Here is a 19,509-nt window from a genome sequence, read left to right as displayed (position 1 = left end):
ACTTGGTGGTGAAGGTCTTCCCATGACATTGCTGATCCTGCTCTTATTGAGACTTGGAGATGCTGGTGAAGTAACATTGGCATTGCAGAGCAACAACAACTTGTATTTATATAGCATCTTTAATGTAATGAAACCTCCCAAGCGACTTCACAGGAACATTATAAAGCAAAGTACCACACTGAGCCACAAAGGAAGTATTCAGGCAGATGATCAAAAACTTGGTCAAAGAGGCAGGTTTTAAGGAGTGTCTTAAAGGAGGCAAGCAAGAGCGTTAATGAAGTATAGGGAGTGAATTCCAGACCTTGATGCCTAGGCACCTGAAGGCATGGCCACCAATAATGGAGCATTTATGATTGGGAATATATAAGAGGCCAGAATTAGAGGAGCGCAGATATCTCAGAGGGTTGTGGGGCTGGAGGAGTTTACAGAGATAGGGAGGACAAGGCTATGGAGGGATTTGAAAACAAGGGTGAGAATTTTAAATTTAAAAAATTTTAAATTTTAGACCAAAATTGCATACACTATTCCAGGTGTGATCTCACCAAAGCCCTGTACAGTTGTAGCAGGACTTCCTTATTCTTGTATTCCCTCTTTGCAATATCTACCTTCCAAATAACCAATGCATCTGCTATCTGCCGCCACTTCTTATAAGACCCTAGGGTGCAGATCATCCAGTCTTAAGGACTTGTCAGCCTTTAGGTCTAATAGTTTTTTGAGCAATATCTCTCTTTGCAATATTTGCCTTCCAAATTTGTTTGTACCTGCATGCTAACTTTTTGAGTTTCTTGTACGAGTACATGCAAGCCTCTCTAAACATCAATATTTACAAGTTTCATGCCTTTTATAAAAAAAAGTTCTCTATTCTTATGACCAAAATGAATAATCTCATAACTCCCTACATTATACTCCATCTGCCATTTTGTTGATCACTTAATTAACCTATCTATAGGGGCAGGAGTAGTCCATTCAGCCCTTTGAGCCTGCTCCGCTATTCAGTAAGATCATGGCTGATCTGGTTGTGCTCTAGGTTCCACTTTTCTGTCTACCCCCCCTCCATAACCCTTGACTCCCTTGCCTAACAAAATTCTGTCTAACTCTCTGCCTTGAATAAATTCAAAGATCCAGCCTCCACTACTTTCTGGAGAAGGGAATTCCATATACCAATGACCTTTTGGGAGAAAATGTTTCTCCTCATCTCTGTTTTAAAAGGGAGACCTCTTATTTTTAAAACAATGTCCCCTAGTTTTAGTCTCCCCCACAAGAGGAAACATCCCCCAGGTATCCACACTATCAAGTCCCCTCAGGATTTTATATGTTTCAATAAGATCACCTCTCATTCTTCTAAACTCTAATGGGTATAGGCTTAACCTGTTCAACATTTCTTCATAAGACAACCCCTTCATCCCGGGAATGAGTCCAGTGAAGCTTCTCTGTACTGCTTCCAAAAAGTACAATTATATCTACTTTTAAATAAGGAGATCAAAACTGCACACAGTATTTCAGCTGCAGTAAAATTTCCCTACTTTTATATCCTTTCCTCTTGCAATAAATGCCAACATTCTATTTGCCTTCCTAATCACGTGCTGTACCTGCACACTAACTTTGTGGTTCATGTACCAGGACACCTAGATCCCTCTGTACCATTGAGTTCTGCAGTCATTCTCCATTTAAATAATATACTGATTTTCTATTCTTCCCTGCTCCTCGTTGTTACAGAATATAGCCCCTACAAACGATGAACCACAAAATAAGACTGTAAAAACTATAAGCAATAAAAGTAGGAAATGCTTATCCGGCCGTACTCACAGTGCTCAAAGGATCACCTCGTTCCCTTCTCACCAAACTCCCTCAGTCACCCCTACTCTCCCAGCTTCTCTTCAACTCCCGACTCCTCTCGCGCTCCTCTTCAACTCCCGACTCCTCTCGCGCTTCTCTTCAACTCCCAGCTCCTCTCGCACTGGTTTTCAATTCCCGACACCTCTCGCGCTCCTCTTCAACTCCCGACTCCTCTCGCGCTCCTCTTCAACTCCCGACTCCTCTCGCGCTCCTCTTCAACTCCCGACTCCTCTCGCACTTCTCTTCAACTCATAACTCCTCTTGCGCTCTTTTTCAACTCCCGACTCCTCTCGTGCTTCTCTTCAACTCCTGGCTCCTCTCGCACTCCTCTTCAACGCCCGACTCCTCTCGCGCTCCTCTTCAACTCCCGATTTCTCTCGCGCTTCTCTTCAACTCCCGGCTCCTCTCGCGCTCCTCTTCAACTCCCGGCTCCTCTCGCGCTCCTCTTCAACTCCCGACTCCTCTCGCGCTCCTCTTCAACTCCCGACTCCTCTCACCCTTCTCTTCAACTCCTGACTCCTCTCGCGCTTCTCTTCAGCTCCAGACTCCTCTCGCGCTTTTCTTCAACTCGCGACTCCTCTCATGCTTCTCTTTAACTCCTGACTCCTCTCACGCTCCTTATCAACTCCTGGCTCCTCTCGTGGTCCTTTTCAACTCCCGACTCCTCTAGGTGCTGCTGACTGCCTGTCCCAGAGTCCTCCTCTTACTCTCTCCTCTGAGGTAAAAGCGGGCTGTCCGAGGTTGGGAGACTATGAGGTTGGAAGCTGAGGAGGGAAGATTTCCAGAGGAGATCTTAGCTAAGGCTTGGTCCACACCCCTTCCGTTGTGACTTTAGGGCCTAGTCTGTCTCCCTCTAGCTCTGCTTCTTAAGCAAAAGGGCAAAAAAAGTTTTGTTGGTGAACTCTGCTGCTTGGCACATCTTAATGGGTATTTTTATTAATTACACTCATAAAAAAATGTATTGCTTTGACATCAGTATTTTTCAAATTCATGTTTAATGTTGTATGAAACCTCATCTTACTGAAATTTGATCATCGGTTCCTTTAGGGAGAAAAAATTGAAATGTGCCCCGCTCCCCCTGCCCGACCCGAAAAGGTTGGACAGGTCTGTCATAGAGTTATACAGCACAGAAACAGGCCCTTCGGCCCATCATGTCCGTTCCGGCCATCTAGCACCTATCTATTCCAATCCCATTTTCCATCACTTGGCCCGTAGCCCTGTATGCTATGGCATTTCAAGTGCTTAAATACTTCTTAAATGTTGTGAGGGTTTCTGCCTCTACCACCCCCTCAGGCAGTGAGTTCCAGATTCCAACCACCTCTGGGTGAAAACATTTTTCCTCAAATCCCCTCTAAACCTCCTGCCCCTTACCTTAAATCTATGCCACCTGGTTATTGACACCTCTGCTAAGGGGAAAAGTTTCTACCTATCTATGCCCCTCATAATTTTGTACACCTCAATCAGGTCCCTCCTCAGCCTTCTCTGTTCTAAGGAAAACCCTAATCTACCCTCTCCAGTGCAATCACATTCTTCCTATAGTGTGGCGACCAGAACTGCACAGAGTACTCCAGCTGTGGCCTAACCAGCATTTTATACAGCTCCAACATAACCTCGCTGCTTATATTCTGTGCCTCGGCTAATAAAGGCAAGTATCCCATATGTCTTCTTAACCACCTTATCTACCTGTGCCGCTGCCTTCAGGGATCTATGAACATGTACACTAAAGTCCCTCTGATCCTCTGTACTTCCTAGGGTTCTACCATTCATTGTGTATTCCCTTGCCATATTAGTCCTCCAAAAATGCATCACCTCACACTTTTCAGGATTAAATTCCATTTGCCACTGTTCTGCCCCCCCCGACCAGCCCATCTATATCGTCCTGTAATCTAAGGCTTTCCTCCTCACTATTCATGACACCACCAATTTTCGTGTCATCTGCGAACTTACTGATCATACCTCCTCTGTTCACGTCTAAATCATTAATGTACACTACAAACAGCAAGGGACCCAGCACCAATCCCTGCGGTACAACACTCATCACAGGCTTCCAATCGCAAAAACAACCTTCAACCATCACCCTCTGCCTCCTGCCACTAAGCCAATTTTGGATTCATATTGCCAAATTGCCCTGGATCCCATGGGCTCTTACCTTCTTGACCATCCTCTCATGTGGGACCTTGTCAAAAGCCTTACTGAAGTCCATGTAGACTACATTAATCCTTTATTACGAGAGGAATTGAACATAAAAGTAAGGATGTTATGCTTCAGTTATACAGGGTATTGGTGAGACTGCACCTCAAATACTGTGTGCAGTTTTGGCCTCCTTATTTAAGGAAGGATGTAAATGCATTGGAGGCAGTTCAAAGGAGGTTTACTAGATTGATACCTGGAATGAGTGAGTTGTCTTATGAGGAAAGGTTGGACAAACTGGGCTTGTTTCCACTGGAGTTTAGAAGAGTGAGGGGTGATTTGATTGAAGTATACAAGATCCTGAACGGTCTTGACAAGGTGGACGTGGAAAGGATGTTTCCTCTTGTGGGTGAGTCCAGAACTAGGGGGCACTGTTTTAAAATTAGGGGTTGCCTTTTTAGGACAGAGATGAGGAGAAATTTTTTCTCAGAGGGTTGTGCAACTTTGGAATTCTCTGTCTCAGAAGGTGGCGGAGATGGGGTCATTGAATATTTTTAAGGCAGAGGTAGAGAGATTCTTGTTAGGCAAGGGAATCAAAGGTTATCGGGGTTAGATGGGAAATTGGAAATCGAAACATCAGCCATGATCTTATTGAATGGCGGAGCAGGCTGGAGGAGCCGAATGGTCTACTCCTGTTCTTATTACTTATGTTCTTATGAGCTGCACTACCCACATCTACACAACTAGTCACCTCCTCGAAAAATGCAATCAAATTTGTTAGACATGATCTCCCCCTGACAAAGCCATGCTGACTATCCCTGATTAATCCCTGCCTCTCCAAGTGGAGATTAATCCTGTCCTTCAGAATTTTTTCCAGTAGTTTCCCTACCACTGATGTTAGACTCACTGGCCTGTAATTACCTGGGGGAGAATTTTTCCTATGGCGGGCAGGCTGGGTGGGAGTGGGTAAAAGTGGGTGCGGAGCCGATCGCCGCCCGCAATTGGCTCTGCGTCACAATTTTATGCGGGCGGGCCAGTTAAGGCCCGCTGCGCGCTCCCTGTGCAGGCAGGGGAAGGAGGGAGAGTTGGGGCCTGCGCTCTTTCATGCATGTGCGCGGATGAGCGCAGCAATCTCCCTGAGGCACGGAGCTGCCTCTGGGGGATCGAATGGTTGTGAAAACGTTTTAATAAATAAAGTGAAAGTTTATTTAAATATGTCCCTTCATGTGACAGTGTCACATGAGCTGGGACATGTTTGTGAAGTAAGTAAAATTTATTTTTTTATTCTATAAAACCTTCAGGAAACCTCATCCCGCCCGTGGATGAGGCTTCCTGAAAAACGCAAAGGCTGCTTGGGTTTTCCGCCTGTCCGCCAACCTTAAGGTTCGATGGGCAGCGTTCTTAACAAGTTTAATGACTTTTTTAATGGTCTTAATAGGTCGTTGACAGTTCGGTGGCCGCGCAGTCGAATTAAATATCGAAATGGCGCGCGATGATGTCGTCATCACGCATCATTTTACACATCGGCGTGTCGGGTCCACACCCGCACGCCGACGGCAATATTCTGCCCCTGGTTTATCCTCCAGTCCTCTGGCACCTTCTGTGGCCAGAGAAGATTTGAAAATTAGTGTCAGAGCCCCTGCAATCTCCTCCCTTGTTCTAAATAGCATGGGGGCTATCACACAGCTTTGCTTGACACCGTTCCAGATTTTGAAGGAGACTATTTCTGCAGCAGTTCAATAAGGCAACTCACCATCACCTTCTCGAGGGACATTAGGGATGGGAGTAAATGCTGGCCTAGCCAGAGATGCCCACATCCCATGACTTAATTTTTAAAAATTCAGATCTCCCACTCAAGAAATTTGCAGTCATATCATGAAGTCATTGCAGGATTGTGATGAAGTTTCTTGGACATCCAAATCTTTGGAGCACAATTCACAGAGCCTCATGATTTACTGAGTATTAACATAACCATTATGCTTCTGTACCCCTGCTGCACACTGGGCTTGTGTTGGGGGTCACGGTGCACACTGGATTTGTGTTGGGGTGTCACACAGCGCGCACTGGATTTGTGTGTGTGTTGGGGGGGGGGGGGGGGGGGCACACAGTGCACACTGGATTTATGTTGGGGTGGGGGCCACACTGCACACTGGATTTGTGTTGGGGGGAGGGGGCACACAGTGCACACTGGATTTGTGTTAGGGTGTCACACAGTGCACAGTGGATTTGTGTTGGGGTGGGGGCCACACAGTGCACACTGGATTTGTTTTGGGGTGAGGGCCACACAGTGCACACTGGATTTATGTTGGGGTGGGGGCCACACAGAGCACATTGGATTTTGTTGAGAGGCCACACAGTGCAGACTGGATTTGTGTTGGGGGGCCACACAGTGTACACTGGATTTGTGTTGGGGGTCACTGCACACGAGTTGTATTCGGAGTCATACTGCACATTGGATTTGTGTTAGGGGCCACAGTGTACACTGGGTTTGTGTTCAGGGTCACAGTGCACACTGGCTTTGTGCTGGGCATCACACAGTGCACACTGGCTTTGTGCTGGGCATCACACTGCACACTGGCTTTGTGTTGGGGTCACACAGTGCACACTGGGTTTGTGTTCGGGGTCACACAGTGCACACTGGGTTTGTGTTCGGGGTCACACAGTGCACACTGGGTTTGTGTTGGGGTGAAAGCCGTGCACACTGGGTACGTGTTGGGGTGCATGCTAGGTCAGTTTTGGAGTGCCCTCACTGTCCACGAGAGTTAATAAGCTTTCATCTATTGATGTATCTCCTGGTCCGATCTCCAGTGCAGTTTTGTAAAGCTGAATGGAAACCATAAGTCTATACACAGCAACTTGCACGTCAAGTGTATTGGGAAGAAATCAGAGATTACCTATAATGGTGAGGGTGTGTGTTAGAAGAAATGTTTGAAAAGGTTTCTGATACCTAACATAAATTTAACACAAAGAATCTGTCCGGGAAAAGACCTATGCCTGGTCCAACCTATCACTCTGCAGTGTGAACGATCTCTTCCTGGCCTTATCTTGATTGATTGATTCTTCCACTGCTACTGATTATCAGAGCTGCTGGTCCTGCTATTCAGTATAGTTTAGATCACATCTACTCTGATATCACAGATCGGACTCAGCTGCTGTGCTGAATAAAGCAGCAACAAGTTGGGGCAGATGCAGTGTGTCTGGCTTCTGAATCACCAATTGAGTCATGGAATCTCCCAGTGTGTAACAAAACCAGTCAATCTGCTACTCCTAATTGTTTTACTAATTTATAAAAGAAACATTGGCTAATAATTTTTTTTAAGAATTATAGTCTCAGCATAATTTTATCTCAATGTTCTAAATTCTCATTTGTTTTTTGTGTGACCTCACTGTTAAACTTCTGACAGCCAGTTAGTGAGGGAGGAGACCAGAAGTCAATGTTTACTCGGTTTTACATTTATTCACAAAGTGAAACATTACAAATGTGTAGCTTCTAACCCTAGAAGCCCCACCACCAGTGTCAATAAGTATTTCTTTATAAAATCAACTAATAAACTAATAAACAAGCTAACAGTCCCTTAAAGGGGCACGAACAAAAAGACAAAACTTCAAAGGAAACTTAGCAAATTAAGTTAAAATGTTACTTCCGGGGCTGATGATGCACTCTAGACCCTGTGGCACCCACTGGTTGCGGAAGGCCTTAAGTGTACCAGCGGACGCCTGAGTGAGAACGTAGCCATGGAATAGGGGCAGACAGTCGGGTCTAACAGCCCCCTCCAGGGCCCACTGCCTGGGCATATTAATGGCCACACTGGCTGGGCCTAGGAGCAGGCTAGTGCTGTTTAAACCACCAAACTTTCGGTTAACAGCCGAACAAGTGCTCAAGTCATTATCCAATGTGTGCCCCCCAGCTGTATATACTTAATCTTAATTTATACAATTAACACTTGCTGTGCACAAATTGGCTGCCATTTTTCCTACATCTCAGCAGTCATGGTGCTTCACAAGTACTTGACTGGCTGTGAAGTGCTTTGGAGAATTATGAAGTTGTGAAGGGCGCAATGGAAATGCAAGGTTTCTTCCTCATTCTTTGAGTTATTGATTACTGCAGGAAACATTCCTCAGTACAATATTTACTTTGTTGAATCAGTGCCTTATTGTCTGTCCATGCAGCCAGTCTGCAATGGGAAGCTGTGGCATCTCTGCCAGTTCATCTCTCCTTTTTCTCTTTCCACCATGTCTTTTTTAATTCATTCATGGATTGTGAGCATCGCTGGTGCTATTGTCCATCCCTAATTGCCCTTGTTCAGAGGGCATTTAAGAGTCAACCACATTGCTGTGGGTCTGGAGTCACCTGTAGGCCAGACCAGGTAAGGACAGCAGATTTCCTTCCCTAAAGGACATTAGTGAATCAGATGGGTTTTTACGACAATTGACAATGGTTTTATGGTCACCATTAGACTTTTAATTCCAGATTTTTTATTGAATTCAAAATTCCCTCATCTGCCCTGGGGCTATTTGAACCTGGGTACCCAGAGCATTACCCTGGGTCTCTGGATTACCAGTTCAGCGACAATACCACTACGGTATCGCCTCCCTGATGTACCTTTGACCTGCACCATGCTCCCTGTTGTACACCAGATGTGATGGACTCTGTGTTCTATCCGTAACCTGAACCTGGCTTGGTTCTGGCTCTAGGTACTGGCAGAGAGGTTGAATTGATTTTTAAAAAATTTTATTATAGCAGATATGAGCAGATGTTAGACCATTTTCTGATCAAACCGATTCATTATTACTGAGCCAGATTCTGTTCTGTGTTTTCAGTTCATTGGATTAAACTACAGTCTCTGAATGCAAAATAAAGTAAATTGATTGTTTTAAAATTTCAGAATGATCAGTCGACAGGAGAAATCAAGGTGATTGGAGGAGACGACCTCTCGACTTTAACAGGAAAGGTGCGACAATACCAATAATACTCATTGCAGAGAAAACATTGCACGACTGGAGGATGATGTAACCTTGCTGAGCTGGAGTGGGTCGAGCAAGTGCAGGCAGGGGTGGAAGAGGATTCGGGAGGTGGTGTGGAGGTGCAGTCGGTGGGGCAATATGGATGGGGGTGTGGGAATTGCATGATTTCATGTTCAAAGTCAGACCACCTTTTTTAACCATCAGATGAGATCCATTCAGTTTGCTGCTTTTCTTTATGGTCAGATACAATGAGCCTGGATGGTTAAACTTTCTTTTTAACAGGTTGCTTTCTAATAACTTACACTAAATGTGGACACATTTGTTGGATTTGTGAGGATGTTGATAATATATCTGAAAATTTATTATTTAGGAGATGATTATTTGCACCCTGCAATTAGCAAGAAAAGCCACTGCATACTTTGTAAGCATCTTGTGCAGTGGAGGATTACCAGCTTTTGTGATATTGTTTTATGTGATGCAATTAAATGTTCAACATTTTAATATTTTTTCCTTTCTCTTCCCCTCCTCATATCCCTGGGAGACAGAATGTATTAATCGTTGAGGTCAGTCTTTTCTGTTTTAAGTTTATGTTAAAGTTATGAATTGCGCTGCTGATTACTTCCAGTGTGTACAAATCCTAGTCTGGCATTTCTGCCCAATTTTTAGTCCTTTCATCAAGGAGTTGGCTTCTGCTTTAATATTATTCATTTTTTGAACTCTGTTCCATTCTGGTTTCCACATTGATGAGGCAAAATAGTCTGGCCATGGAATCTCTCTTGTATCTGGCAGATTTTTTTCTCCTCTTGGGGAAAATTGTTCTCCAGAAATTGATCAGAGTAAGAGAGTGCATGAGAAAGCATTGGTGGGTAGAATAAAGGAAAACCCAAAGGGGTTTTTTAAATATATAAAGAGCAAGAGAATAACTAGGGAAAGAGTAGGGCCAATTAGGGACCATCGAGGTAATCTGTGTGGTCCCAGAAGGCGTGGTGCAGTTCTCAATGAATTCTTTGCGTCAGTCTTCACAATGGAAAAGGATGACGCAGATATGGACATCAGGGTGGAGGGCTATGAAATATTAAAGGAAATTAACATAGAGAGGGAGGAGGTACTAGCGGGTTTAGCAGCTTTAAAAGTGGATAAATCCGCAGGCCCGGATGAGATGTATCCCAGGCTGTTGAGGGAGGCAAGGGAAGAGATATCAGGGGCCCTGGCAGTAATTTTCAAATCCTCTCTGGCCACAGGTGAGGTGCCAGAGGACTGGAGGACTACTAACGTTGTCCCATTATTATTAAACAAGGGAGGAAGGCATAGACCAGGAAATTACAGGCCAGTCAGTCTAACCTCGGTGATGGGGAAGTTACTAGAAAGAATTCTGAGGGACAGAATATATCTACACTTGGAGAGACACAGATTAATCAGGGATAGTCAGCATGGATTTGTTAAAGGAAGGTTGTGTTTGGCAAATTTGATTGAATTTTTTGAGGAGGTAACCAGGGGTGCTGATGAGAGTAATGCATTTGATGTGGTCTACATGGACTTTAGCAAGGCTTTTGATAAGGTCCCTCATGGCAGACTAGTCAAGAAAGTAAGATCCCATGGGATCCAAAGCAAAGTGGCACGTCGGATCCAAAATTGGCTGAGAGGCAGGAAGCAGAGGGTGACGGTAGAGGGATGTTTCTGTAACTGGAAGTCTGTTTCCAGTGGGGTTCCACAGGGCTCGGTGCTGGGTCCCTTGCTGTTTGTGGTGTACATAAATGATTTGGACTTAAATGTAGGGGGTATGATTAAGAAGTTCACAGAAGACACGAAAATTGGTAGGGTGGTAAATAGTGAGGAGGATAGCCGTAAACTGCTCAATGGACTGGTCAGGTGGACAGAGCAGTGGCAAATGGAATTCAACCCAGAAAAGTGTGAGGTAATGCACTTCGGGAGGGCTAACAAGGCAAGGGATTACACTATGAATGGTAGGACCCTGGAAATTACTGAAGGTCAGAGGGACCTTGGTGTGCATACCCATAGATCCCTGAAGGTAGCAGGGCAGGTAGATAAGGTGGTTAAGAAGGCATATGGGAACTTGCCTTTATTAACCGAGACACAGAATACAAGAGCAGGGAGGTTATGCTGGAAGTGTATAAAACGCTGGTTAGGCCACAACTGGAAACTGCGTGCACTTCTGGTCACCGCATTATAGGAAGGCTGTGATTGCACTAGAGAGAATGCAGAGGAGATTTACCAGGATGCTGCCTGGGCTGGAGGGTCTGAGCTATGAGGAAAGATTGGATAGGCTGGAGTTGTTTTCCTTGGAGCAGCGAAGGCTGGGAGGGGACCTGAGAGAGGTGTATAAGATTATGGGGGGCATAGAGAGGGTGGATAGGAAGGCACTTCTCCCATTAGTAGAGAGGTCAGTAACCAGGGGGCATAGATTTAAGGTAAGAGGTAGAAGGCTAAGAAGAGAGTTGAGGAGAAATATTTTCACCCAGAGCGTGATGGGAGTCTGGAACTCACTGTCTGAAAGGGTGGTTGAATCAGAAACTCTTGTAACATTTAAGAAGTATTTAGATATTCACTTGCGTTACCAAAGCCTCCGGGGCTATGGGCCAAGTGCTGGAAAATGGTATTAGTGTAGTCAGATCTTTGTTGACCGGCGCAGACACAATGGGTTGAATGGCCTCCTTCTGTGCTTTAGACGTCTATAAGTTTAAAACTGTGCAGACACGTGTCAGTGAGCTGTAGTCTCCTGAAATGACGCTGCATTAGAAAGAGGACATTAAAGCCATAGCGAGTGTGTACTGGAGATTCACCAGGATGATCCCAGGGATGAAGGTAGAGTTGTGAGGAGAGGTCTGAGACATGGGGGCTACTTGCATTGGAGCAGAGGAGAATAAGAGCAAACTTTGTAGAGATTTTTAACATAATGAGGTGTTTTGAAGGTGAGTGAGGAAAGACTATTTTGTGTGTTTTAAGTCATTAATTTGAAATCATCACCGAGGTGAGACATTATGAGCCACTTGGGACCCATATAAAGCTAAAAACATTACCCTCCTTGAGAAAGTTCAACACCGGGCTGCTCATTTCGTTACAGTTACTCACCAGTGTCTTCCAGTTGGTCAGGTCACTAGGATGACGCAGTCTTTAGAACTGAAGAAAGGCCCATAGGTTGACATGCCTCAATAAAATTTTGGACGGACAATTAAATATTTCTAAGCAGTACATCAAGCCCAAAGAGTTCCTAACCAACAGCTCCACCTGCATATACCCCAACATGCTTCCTTTGCTATCTTCTTTTTCCCAAGAATGATTAAGGACTGGGCCAATCTTCCACAAACTTTAATCCCCATAGCCTCTAAGGATTCTTTTAAGGAAAATTTGTTGAACTTTTTTTAAGTAATGTGACCATCGACTGCACTCATTGTGCACCTCCTGTGAAAATTCCCCAATGGAAGACTCCGAAATAAAATCTTACCAAGAACAAGGAGAAATACACTGACGTAACAGCAAAACCTGCATTTATATAGCACGTTTAACAAAAACAAGAAGTTGTGTATGTATGTGCATGTAAATCACCTTTAACATTGAATAGCATCCAAAAGCACACCACAGAAGTAGATTCAAACAAACATGGATGCTAAGCTACATGAGATATTAGGACACGTGACCAAAAGCTTGGTCAAAAAGGTAGTTCTTAAGGAGTGCCTCATAAAAGGAGAGTGAGGTTTATGAAGGGAATTCCAGAGTTTAGGGCCTTGGCAGCTGATGGCCTGGCCACCAGTGGTGGATAGGATGTGTGGAGAGGCCAGAGTCACAGGACCAGGATTCTTTACGTCCCGAGAAAGTTTCAGAATTGGGGAGGGTGAAGCCATTGAGAGATTTAAACATGAGAATGCCAACTTTAAATTTGAGGTGTCGCGAGCTAAAGTAGTTTGGACATGGGTGAACGATACTTTGCTGCCACTATCCTAACTTGCAGCAAGTTTCAGGTGAGCTCAAGTTTGTGGGGTGGGGTGGGGGAGGTTAAAGACAGAAGACAGACTGCGAGTGTTGGAATTGTTGAGTCTGGGTATAACAAAGGTATAGCAGAAGAATGGAGGAGCCACATTGATGCGCTGGAACGCGGAGGTCGTGACATGTTGGGTATGGGAGATGCACTCGTGCATGGGATACACACTGCTTTCTGTGAAGATGCATGAGTCAAACTTAACTCCCTTTATTCACAGGACATAATTGATACGGGTAAAACAATGCAGACTCTGCTGAGCATGTTGCAGGATTACAAACCCAACATGGTGAAAGTGGTGAGGTAAGCCTCGTGTGAAACCCATCCGTTGCCAGGTAGTAACCGATGTAAACCTTAAGACCTTGAGTTACTGTCAGATCCAGAATCCCCAGACATACATATTTGATATATTAATTTCAATTCCCATTCCATGAACCTTGCTCCCACATCCCTGGGTCCTGATACCACAGCCTTCCTGAAGCAGGTGCTTTACTGACCATATCTCTTTTTTTTCTTTATTATTCAATGGGATGTGGGCATCACGAATAAGGCCAGCATTTGTTACCCATCCCTAATTGCCTTTGAATTGAGTGGTTTGCTAGGCCAATTCAGAGATCAGTTAAGAGCCAACCACATTGCTGTGCGTTTGGAGCCACATGTAGGCCAGACCAGGTAAGAATGGCAGATTTCCTTCCCTAAAAGACATTAGTGCACCAGATGGGTTTTTATGGCATTCAATGGTAGTTTCATGATCACCAGTACCGAGACTAGCTTTCAATTCCAGATTTATTGATTAAATTTAAATTCCACCAGCTGCCATGGTGGGATTTAAACTCAAGTCCCCAGAGCATTAGCTTGGGTCTCTGGGTTATCAGTCCAGTGACAATACCACTACGCCGCCATCTCCCCCTATCCCCTAGTCCTCAGAGGGGCATTTCCTACTGTTCCAAGACAGGACCCACGATTCTGCTTCAGCAATTTGTATTTAATTTGAATTTTTCACTCAAAAGTTATTCCCAAAATGACTATTCTCTGTGTTAATATTTTCTGCAGTTTGATTTATTAATTGTTTTTCTTGGGGTGGTGGGGAATAGGGAGAGCATGGAGAATAAGTGATTTAATATATGAATTGAGGGATCTTGCGTGGTTCTTAAAATATTCAAAGTCATGTGTGTTGGAAACATTGAATTGTGGATTAACCATTAGCTTCATGTTTGCCTTTGAAATTCCACTGAGCTGTAGAGTGTATGTGAAATTAGCATTCTACTAACTCTCTCTTTCTTCTTAATAGTCTGCTGGTTAAACGAACTCCACGAAGTGTGGGCTATCGGCCAGATTGTGAGTATTGCATTTAAAACGAGGTTGTCTGTTAACCTGCAATTGATTCAGAACCAGTGTTTCTTGTAAGCCATTTAGCAACTTGTAACCTACAGGCCACTCACAAGTTGGCTGCTTTAAGTTACTGTGCAAGAAGAGGGCCAAGCACTTAAATATGTCACTCGTGTACATCAAAAGAAAAAGTTAGAGGCAGCGTTGCTCAGAATACTGCCCATTTAACATCAGGTATTTTCAGTTAAGCTCTGAGGACTGGCATTAATTCCTCCAATCACTGACCATTGCGTCAGTTTTAAGTGAAATCAACATAATAAGTCACCTTTCTTTGTAAAACGCCATAAAATATGGTATAAATTCTGATAATGTCTCTTAGTCAGAGCCTTGCAGGCCCAACTCCTCACGCCTTTTAATATCCCACCCAATCCAAGCCCCCATTCCCCCATGCTCCCCAGACCTTTTTAATATCCTATTTTAAAAGCAACTATGGAATATCAGTAATTTATTCCTGATGTTTTGGTAGTTCCATCATTGTAGAGTGTGAGGAATTGGATTAAAGGAAAGCGCTGGGGGTTCTGTGCCCACAGTTCTGGGGTGGATTGTGATTGTGGGAGGATTTACAGTACTGGGGGAGTTGCAGCAAGTCTAATTTCACCACTGCCATGTTAAACTTTTTATTTATTGCCATTTGTAAATATTCACTCATCTCAAGGAATTTTACTTGCAGTTGTTGGTTTTGAAGTTCCCGACAAGTTTGTGGTTGGATATGCACTCGATTATAATGAATACTTTAGAGACTTGAATGTAAGTATTTCACAATCTATAGTTTGGAACGGCATATTCACAGTCATACACAGGAGGCCATTTGGTCCATTTTGTGCATGTCAGCTCTCTGCAAGAGCATCTCTGCTAGTCCCACTCCCATGTCCTTTCCCTGTAACCCTGCATTGTTTTTTTCTTCAGATGCTCATTTAATTCCCTTTTGAAAACTATGATTGAATTTGCCTCCACCATAATCTCAGGCAGTGCATTCCAGATCTTAACCAGTCACTGCGTAAAAAAGCTTTTCCTCATGTCACCGTTGCTGCTTTTGCAAATCACTTTAAATCAGTGTCCTTTAGTTTTTGTACTTCTGCTCATGGGATTTTTTTCCATTTACTCTGTCCTGACCCCTCTTTGAATACCTCAGTCAGATTTCCACCTAACCTTCTCTTCGCTAAGGAGAACAAACCCAGCTTCTCCAGTCTATCCACATAATTGAAGTCCTTCGTCCCTGGAACCATTATCATAAATCTTTTCTGCAGCTTCTCTGATGTCTTCACATCCTTCCTAAGGTGTACGAACATATGAATTAGGAGCAGGAGAAGGCCATTCAGCCCCTGGAGCTTGCTCCATCATTCAATAAATCATGGCTTTTCTATTCTTCCTGCCAAAATGGACAAGTTCACATTTTCCCACATTACACTCCATTATGCCAAATTTTTGTCCACTCAATTAACTTATCCATGTCCCTTTGCAGACTCCTTATGTCCTCTTCACAATTTACTTTACTACCTATCTTTGAGTCAATAGCAAATTTAGCAACCGTACATTTGGTCCCGTCATTGATACAAGCTGTAAATAGTTGAAGCCCCAGCACTGATCTCTGTGGCACTCCACTCATCAAATCTTGCCAATCTAAAATGGCCTATTTATCCCTACTCTCTGTCTCCTGTTAGCTAACCAATCCTCTGTCCATGTTAATATATTACCCCCTACACCATGAGCTCTTATTTTGCATAGTAATCTTTGATGTGGCATCTTGCCAAATGCCTTCTGGAAATCTAAATACAGCACATGCACAGGATTCCTTTATCCATGTTGCTTGCTACTTCCTCAAAAAACCTCAATGAATTAGCCATTCCCTGCCACAAAACCACCTTGTCTCTGCTGGATTACATTGAGATTTTCTAAATGGCCGCTATAATCTCCTTAATAGTAGATTCCAGCAATCTCCCTACCAATGTTTTATGCAGGTTTATCATAATTTTCTTGCTTTTATACTCAATGCCCATATTTATAGAACCCAGGACCCCATATGCTTTATCAATCATTTTCTCTATCTGCCCTGCTACCTTCAACAATTTGTGCCCCCAGGTCCCTCTGCTCTTGCACTCCCTTTTAGAATTGTATCCTGTATTTTATATTGCCTTTCCTTATTGTTCACAATGAATCATGTCACATTTCTCTGCATCAAATTTCATCTGCCGCATGTCTGCCCATTCCCCAAGCCTGTCTATCCCTTTGAGGTTTATAATTATCCCCCTCACGGTCCACAATACTTCCAAGTTTTGTGTGATCTGCAAATACAGGTGCCCTGTACACTCAATTCTAGTAATTTCCTTTGTTTAATCGAAAGTTGGACCTCAAACTGAGGTTTGTATTTGAATATTGAAAAAATGCCCCTTTTCCCCCTGCCTCTAATTTCATCACTGTCACTGAATTCTTTGATTGTGTATGCAAGACATGTTGCTAATTGGGGTGATCTGTGGTGTGTGAGGAGGTGGGGTGGTCAGGGTGTAGAGAAGAGGTAGTTGTCCTGCATTAATCTAACCACCTCCAGGCTCATTAGGAACCACTTTGACAGAAGCTAGCACCCTTTGTGAAGAAAATTTTTCGAATCCCATTCTTAGATTTCTATTTATCCTTAATGTATGAGGGAGAAGGGGCTAGATGAATATGTTGATGGGGTTAGATGAAGTAGGATAAGGGGAGGCAAAACACCGGCAGTGACCAATCAGACCAAATGGTCCATTTCTGTGCTGTAAATACTTTCTACTGTTTGAACCTCTGTCCTACTGACCTACGCTCAAATTTTAAAATCATTTTCTGCATTTACTTAACTTAATCTCATTTACATCTGTAAAATTGCCTCTCAGAGCTGATATTTTTATCCATAATTCAGACCCTGACATGAGGAACCAGCCCTATGTCTCCTCATTGCTCTGCTCCAGCACTAGAATCTCTCCCTTGTAACTCAATGACCAGAACAAGACTCGGTGCTCAAGGAGGTCTGACCAGAACTGGACCTAGTTACAAAGTGCAATCTGGCTAGAGCCTGGTATGGTTTGATCACTGCTTTCTCCAGCTTGTATTGAACCATTTGACTATATAGTTAACATTCTGTTGGCTTTATTTCACCATCCATGGAGCCTGTGGTTTATTCACTCCTGTGTAAGTTCTTTCCCCTTGACTGCATTAAATCTAAATCCAGATCATTGATGTAAACTTGTAACTGTGGTAGTTCCAGCATTGATTCCCTGGTGCTGATGACACTTCTACTTATTTTCTCTTTCAGCATATTTGTGTAATCAGTGAAAAGGGAAGGGAGAAGTACAAGGCATGAGGTGCGTGCAACTTCAATGGACTGTCGGATTGCATTGGTTGAAACCTCCTGAAAACTTGCTGTGGAAGATAATCTAGCGCCATGCTGTGTGCTTGTTACTGTCTGTGAATTAGATATTTAAAGGCCCATCATGAACATGCTTAAGTATTTTATTTTTGTACTGTAAAACATAAAGCCAGAATCTATCATCACTTTCTGTCATTTCCATTTCATTGTGCAGTTATTGCCTGAATTATGTTCTCTTGACAAAACATTTGCCAACCTCAGCTAATATTTAAACAATTAGTGAGAAACAGTAAAGGAACCTGAAGTAGCAATAATCACTATAAACGCAAGAGTTTCCACTAAGGTGGTCTGAATGGTGGTTGTTTAAACTGTGCTGTGACTCCTGGTGCTGGGGTTGGTCTTGCTGTAAAAGGGCTGCCATCAAAGGGATTCTTCCACACTGAGTTTTCACCACAGCTGAAGGAAGGGCCATGGCAGAGAGACTGAGACCGGTGGGGGGAGGGGGGTCTAACTGGAACCAGAATCGTTTTTCGGAGCCAAGGAAGGGATGGGCTTCACGCTGAAAGAACCCCCTCCCCCTCGTTTAAATCCTACCGGGCAGAGTGGTGTGATGTTTAGGGCTGTGGTCTCTCTCTGCACTGGACAGCGAGAACAAGAGAGGAGAATCTGATGGACCGCTTCTTCGTCCTCCACAGCAGAGCTGCACAGTACAATTTTTACTCCAGTTGGTTTATGTGTTTCAGTATCGAGTGCTGTTGGTTGTTTAACAATGAGCTGAGATTGATCCTGTCTGTAATTGCCTTCCGGATCATTATCAGAACTAATCAAAAGTCGGCTGAAGTAGAATGGGAAAACAAGTTAAAAGGTAACAAAAACAGAAAATGCTGGAAAAATTCAGCAGGTCTGACAGCATCTGTGGAGAGAGAAACAGAGTTAACGTTTCGAGTCCGTAAGACCCTTCTTCAGACCTTAAAAGGTAAGATGATAGAGAAACAGTGGCAGACATTTAAGGAGATATTTCATAACTCTCAACAAAGATACATTCGACTGAGGAAGAAAGACTCTATGAGAAGCATACACCATCTGTGCTAACTATGGAAGTTAAGATGAAATCGAGTTGAAAAAGATGTACAATGCTGCAAAGAGTTGTAGGCCAGAAGATTAGAAACATTTTAGAAAGCAGCAAAGATGGCTAAAAAATAATAGAGGGAGAAATTGGAGTATGAAAGAAAACTAGCAAGAAATATAAAAACAGACAGTAAAAGTATATAAAAAGGAAAAGAGTAACTAAAGTGAGTGTTGGTCCCTTGGGTGAGACTGGAGAATTAATATTGGGAAACAAGGAAATTGCAGAGACTTTGAACAAGTATTTTGTATCTGTTTTCAGGAATAATAGATAATCAAGAAGCAAGTGGGAGAGAGGAACTTAAAATAGTCACAATTGCTAGAGAAAGAATACCAGGGAAACAAATGGGACTACAGGCTGACAAGTCCCCTAGGTGATAAAAACAAAAAAACTACTGCGGATGCTGGAAATCCAAAACAGAAACATAATTACCTGGAAAAACTCAGCAGGTCTGGCAGCATCGGTGGAGAAGAAGAGTCAAGAGTCTCCTAGGTGGTCTTCCACCTAGAGCTGTAAAAGAAATGGCTACAGAGACAGTGGATGCATTGCTTATAATCTTCTAAAATTCCCTAGATTCTGGAAAGGTCCCAGCGCATTGCAAAACAGCAAATGTAACGCCTCTATTCAACAAAGGAGGGAGACAGAAAATAAATCATAGGCCAGTTAATCTAACATCTGTTATTGGGAAAATGCTGGAATCTATTATTAAGGAAATAGTAGCAGGACATTTAGAAA

At 43.5% G+C, this 19,509-nt stretch overlaps 1 protein-coding gene across 1 annotated transcript in view; it reads left to right on the top strand.

Moving 5' to 3' along the window:
* The window catches only part of LOC144677315 (hypoxanthine-guanine phosphoribosyltransferase), a 31,522-nt gene extending 13,689 nt beyond the window's left edge, over window positions 1-17,833 (top strand). Inside the window, exons 3-8 of the mRNA XM_078537452.1 lie at window positions 8,853-8,918; window positions 9,477-9,494; window positions 13,146-13,228; window positions 14,217-14,263; window positions 14,985-15,061; window positions 17,595-17,833. Of these exons, the coding sequence (XP_078393578.1) occupies window positions 8,853-8,918; window positions 9,477-9,494; window positions 13,146-13,228; window positions 14,217-14,263; window positions 14,985-15,061; window positions 17,595-17,642 (339 nt within the window). The 3' untranslated portion in view covers window positions 17,643-17,833. The remainder of the gene's footprint in view (window positions 1-8,852; window positions 8,919-9,476; window positions 9,495-13,145; window positions 13,229-14,216; window positions 14,264-14,984; window positions 15,062-17,594) is intronic.
* Window positions 17,834-19,509: the final 1,676 nt, after the last annotated feature.

The sequence above is a fragment of the Cetorhinus maximus genome, unplaced genomic scaffold, assembly GCF_964194155.1.
Source record: "Cetorhinus maximus unplaced genomic scaffold, sCetMax3.hap1.1 HAP1_SCAFFOLD_2386, whole genome shotgun sequence".
In the NCBI taxonomy this organism is placed as follows: Eukaryota; Metazoa; Chordata; class Chondrichthyes; order Lamniformes; family Cetorhinidae; genus Cetorhinus; species Cetorhinus maximus.
This window is presented reverse-complemented; position numbering and strand designations above follow the sequence as displayed.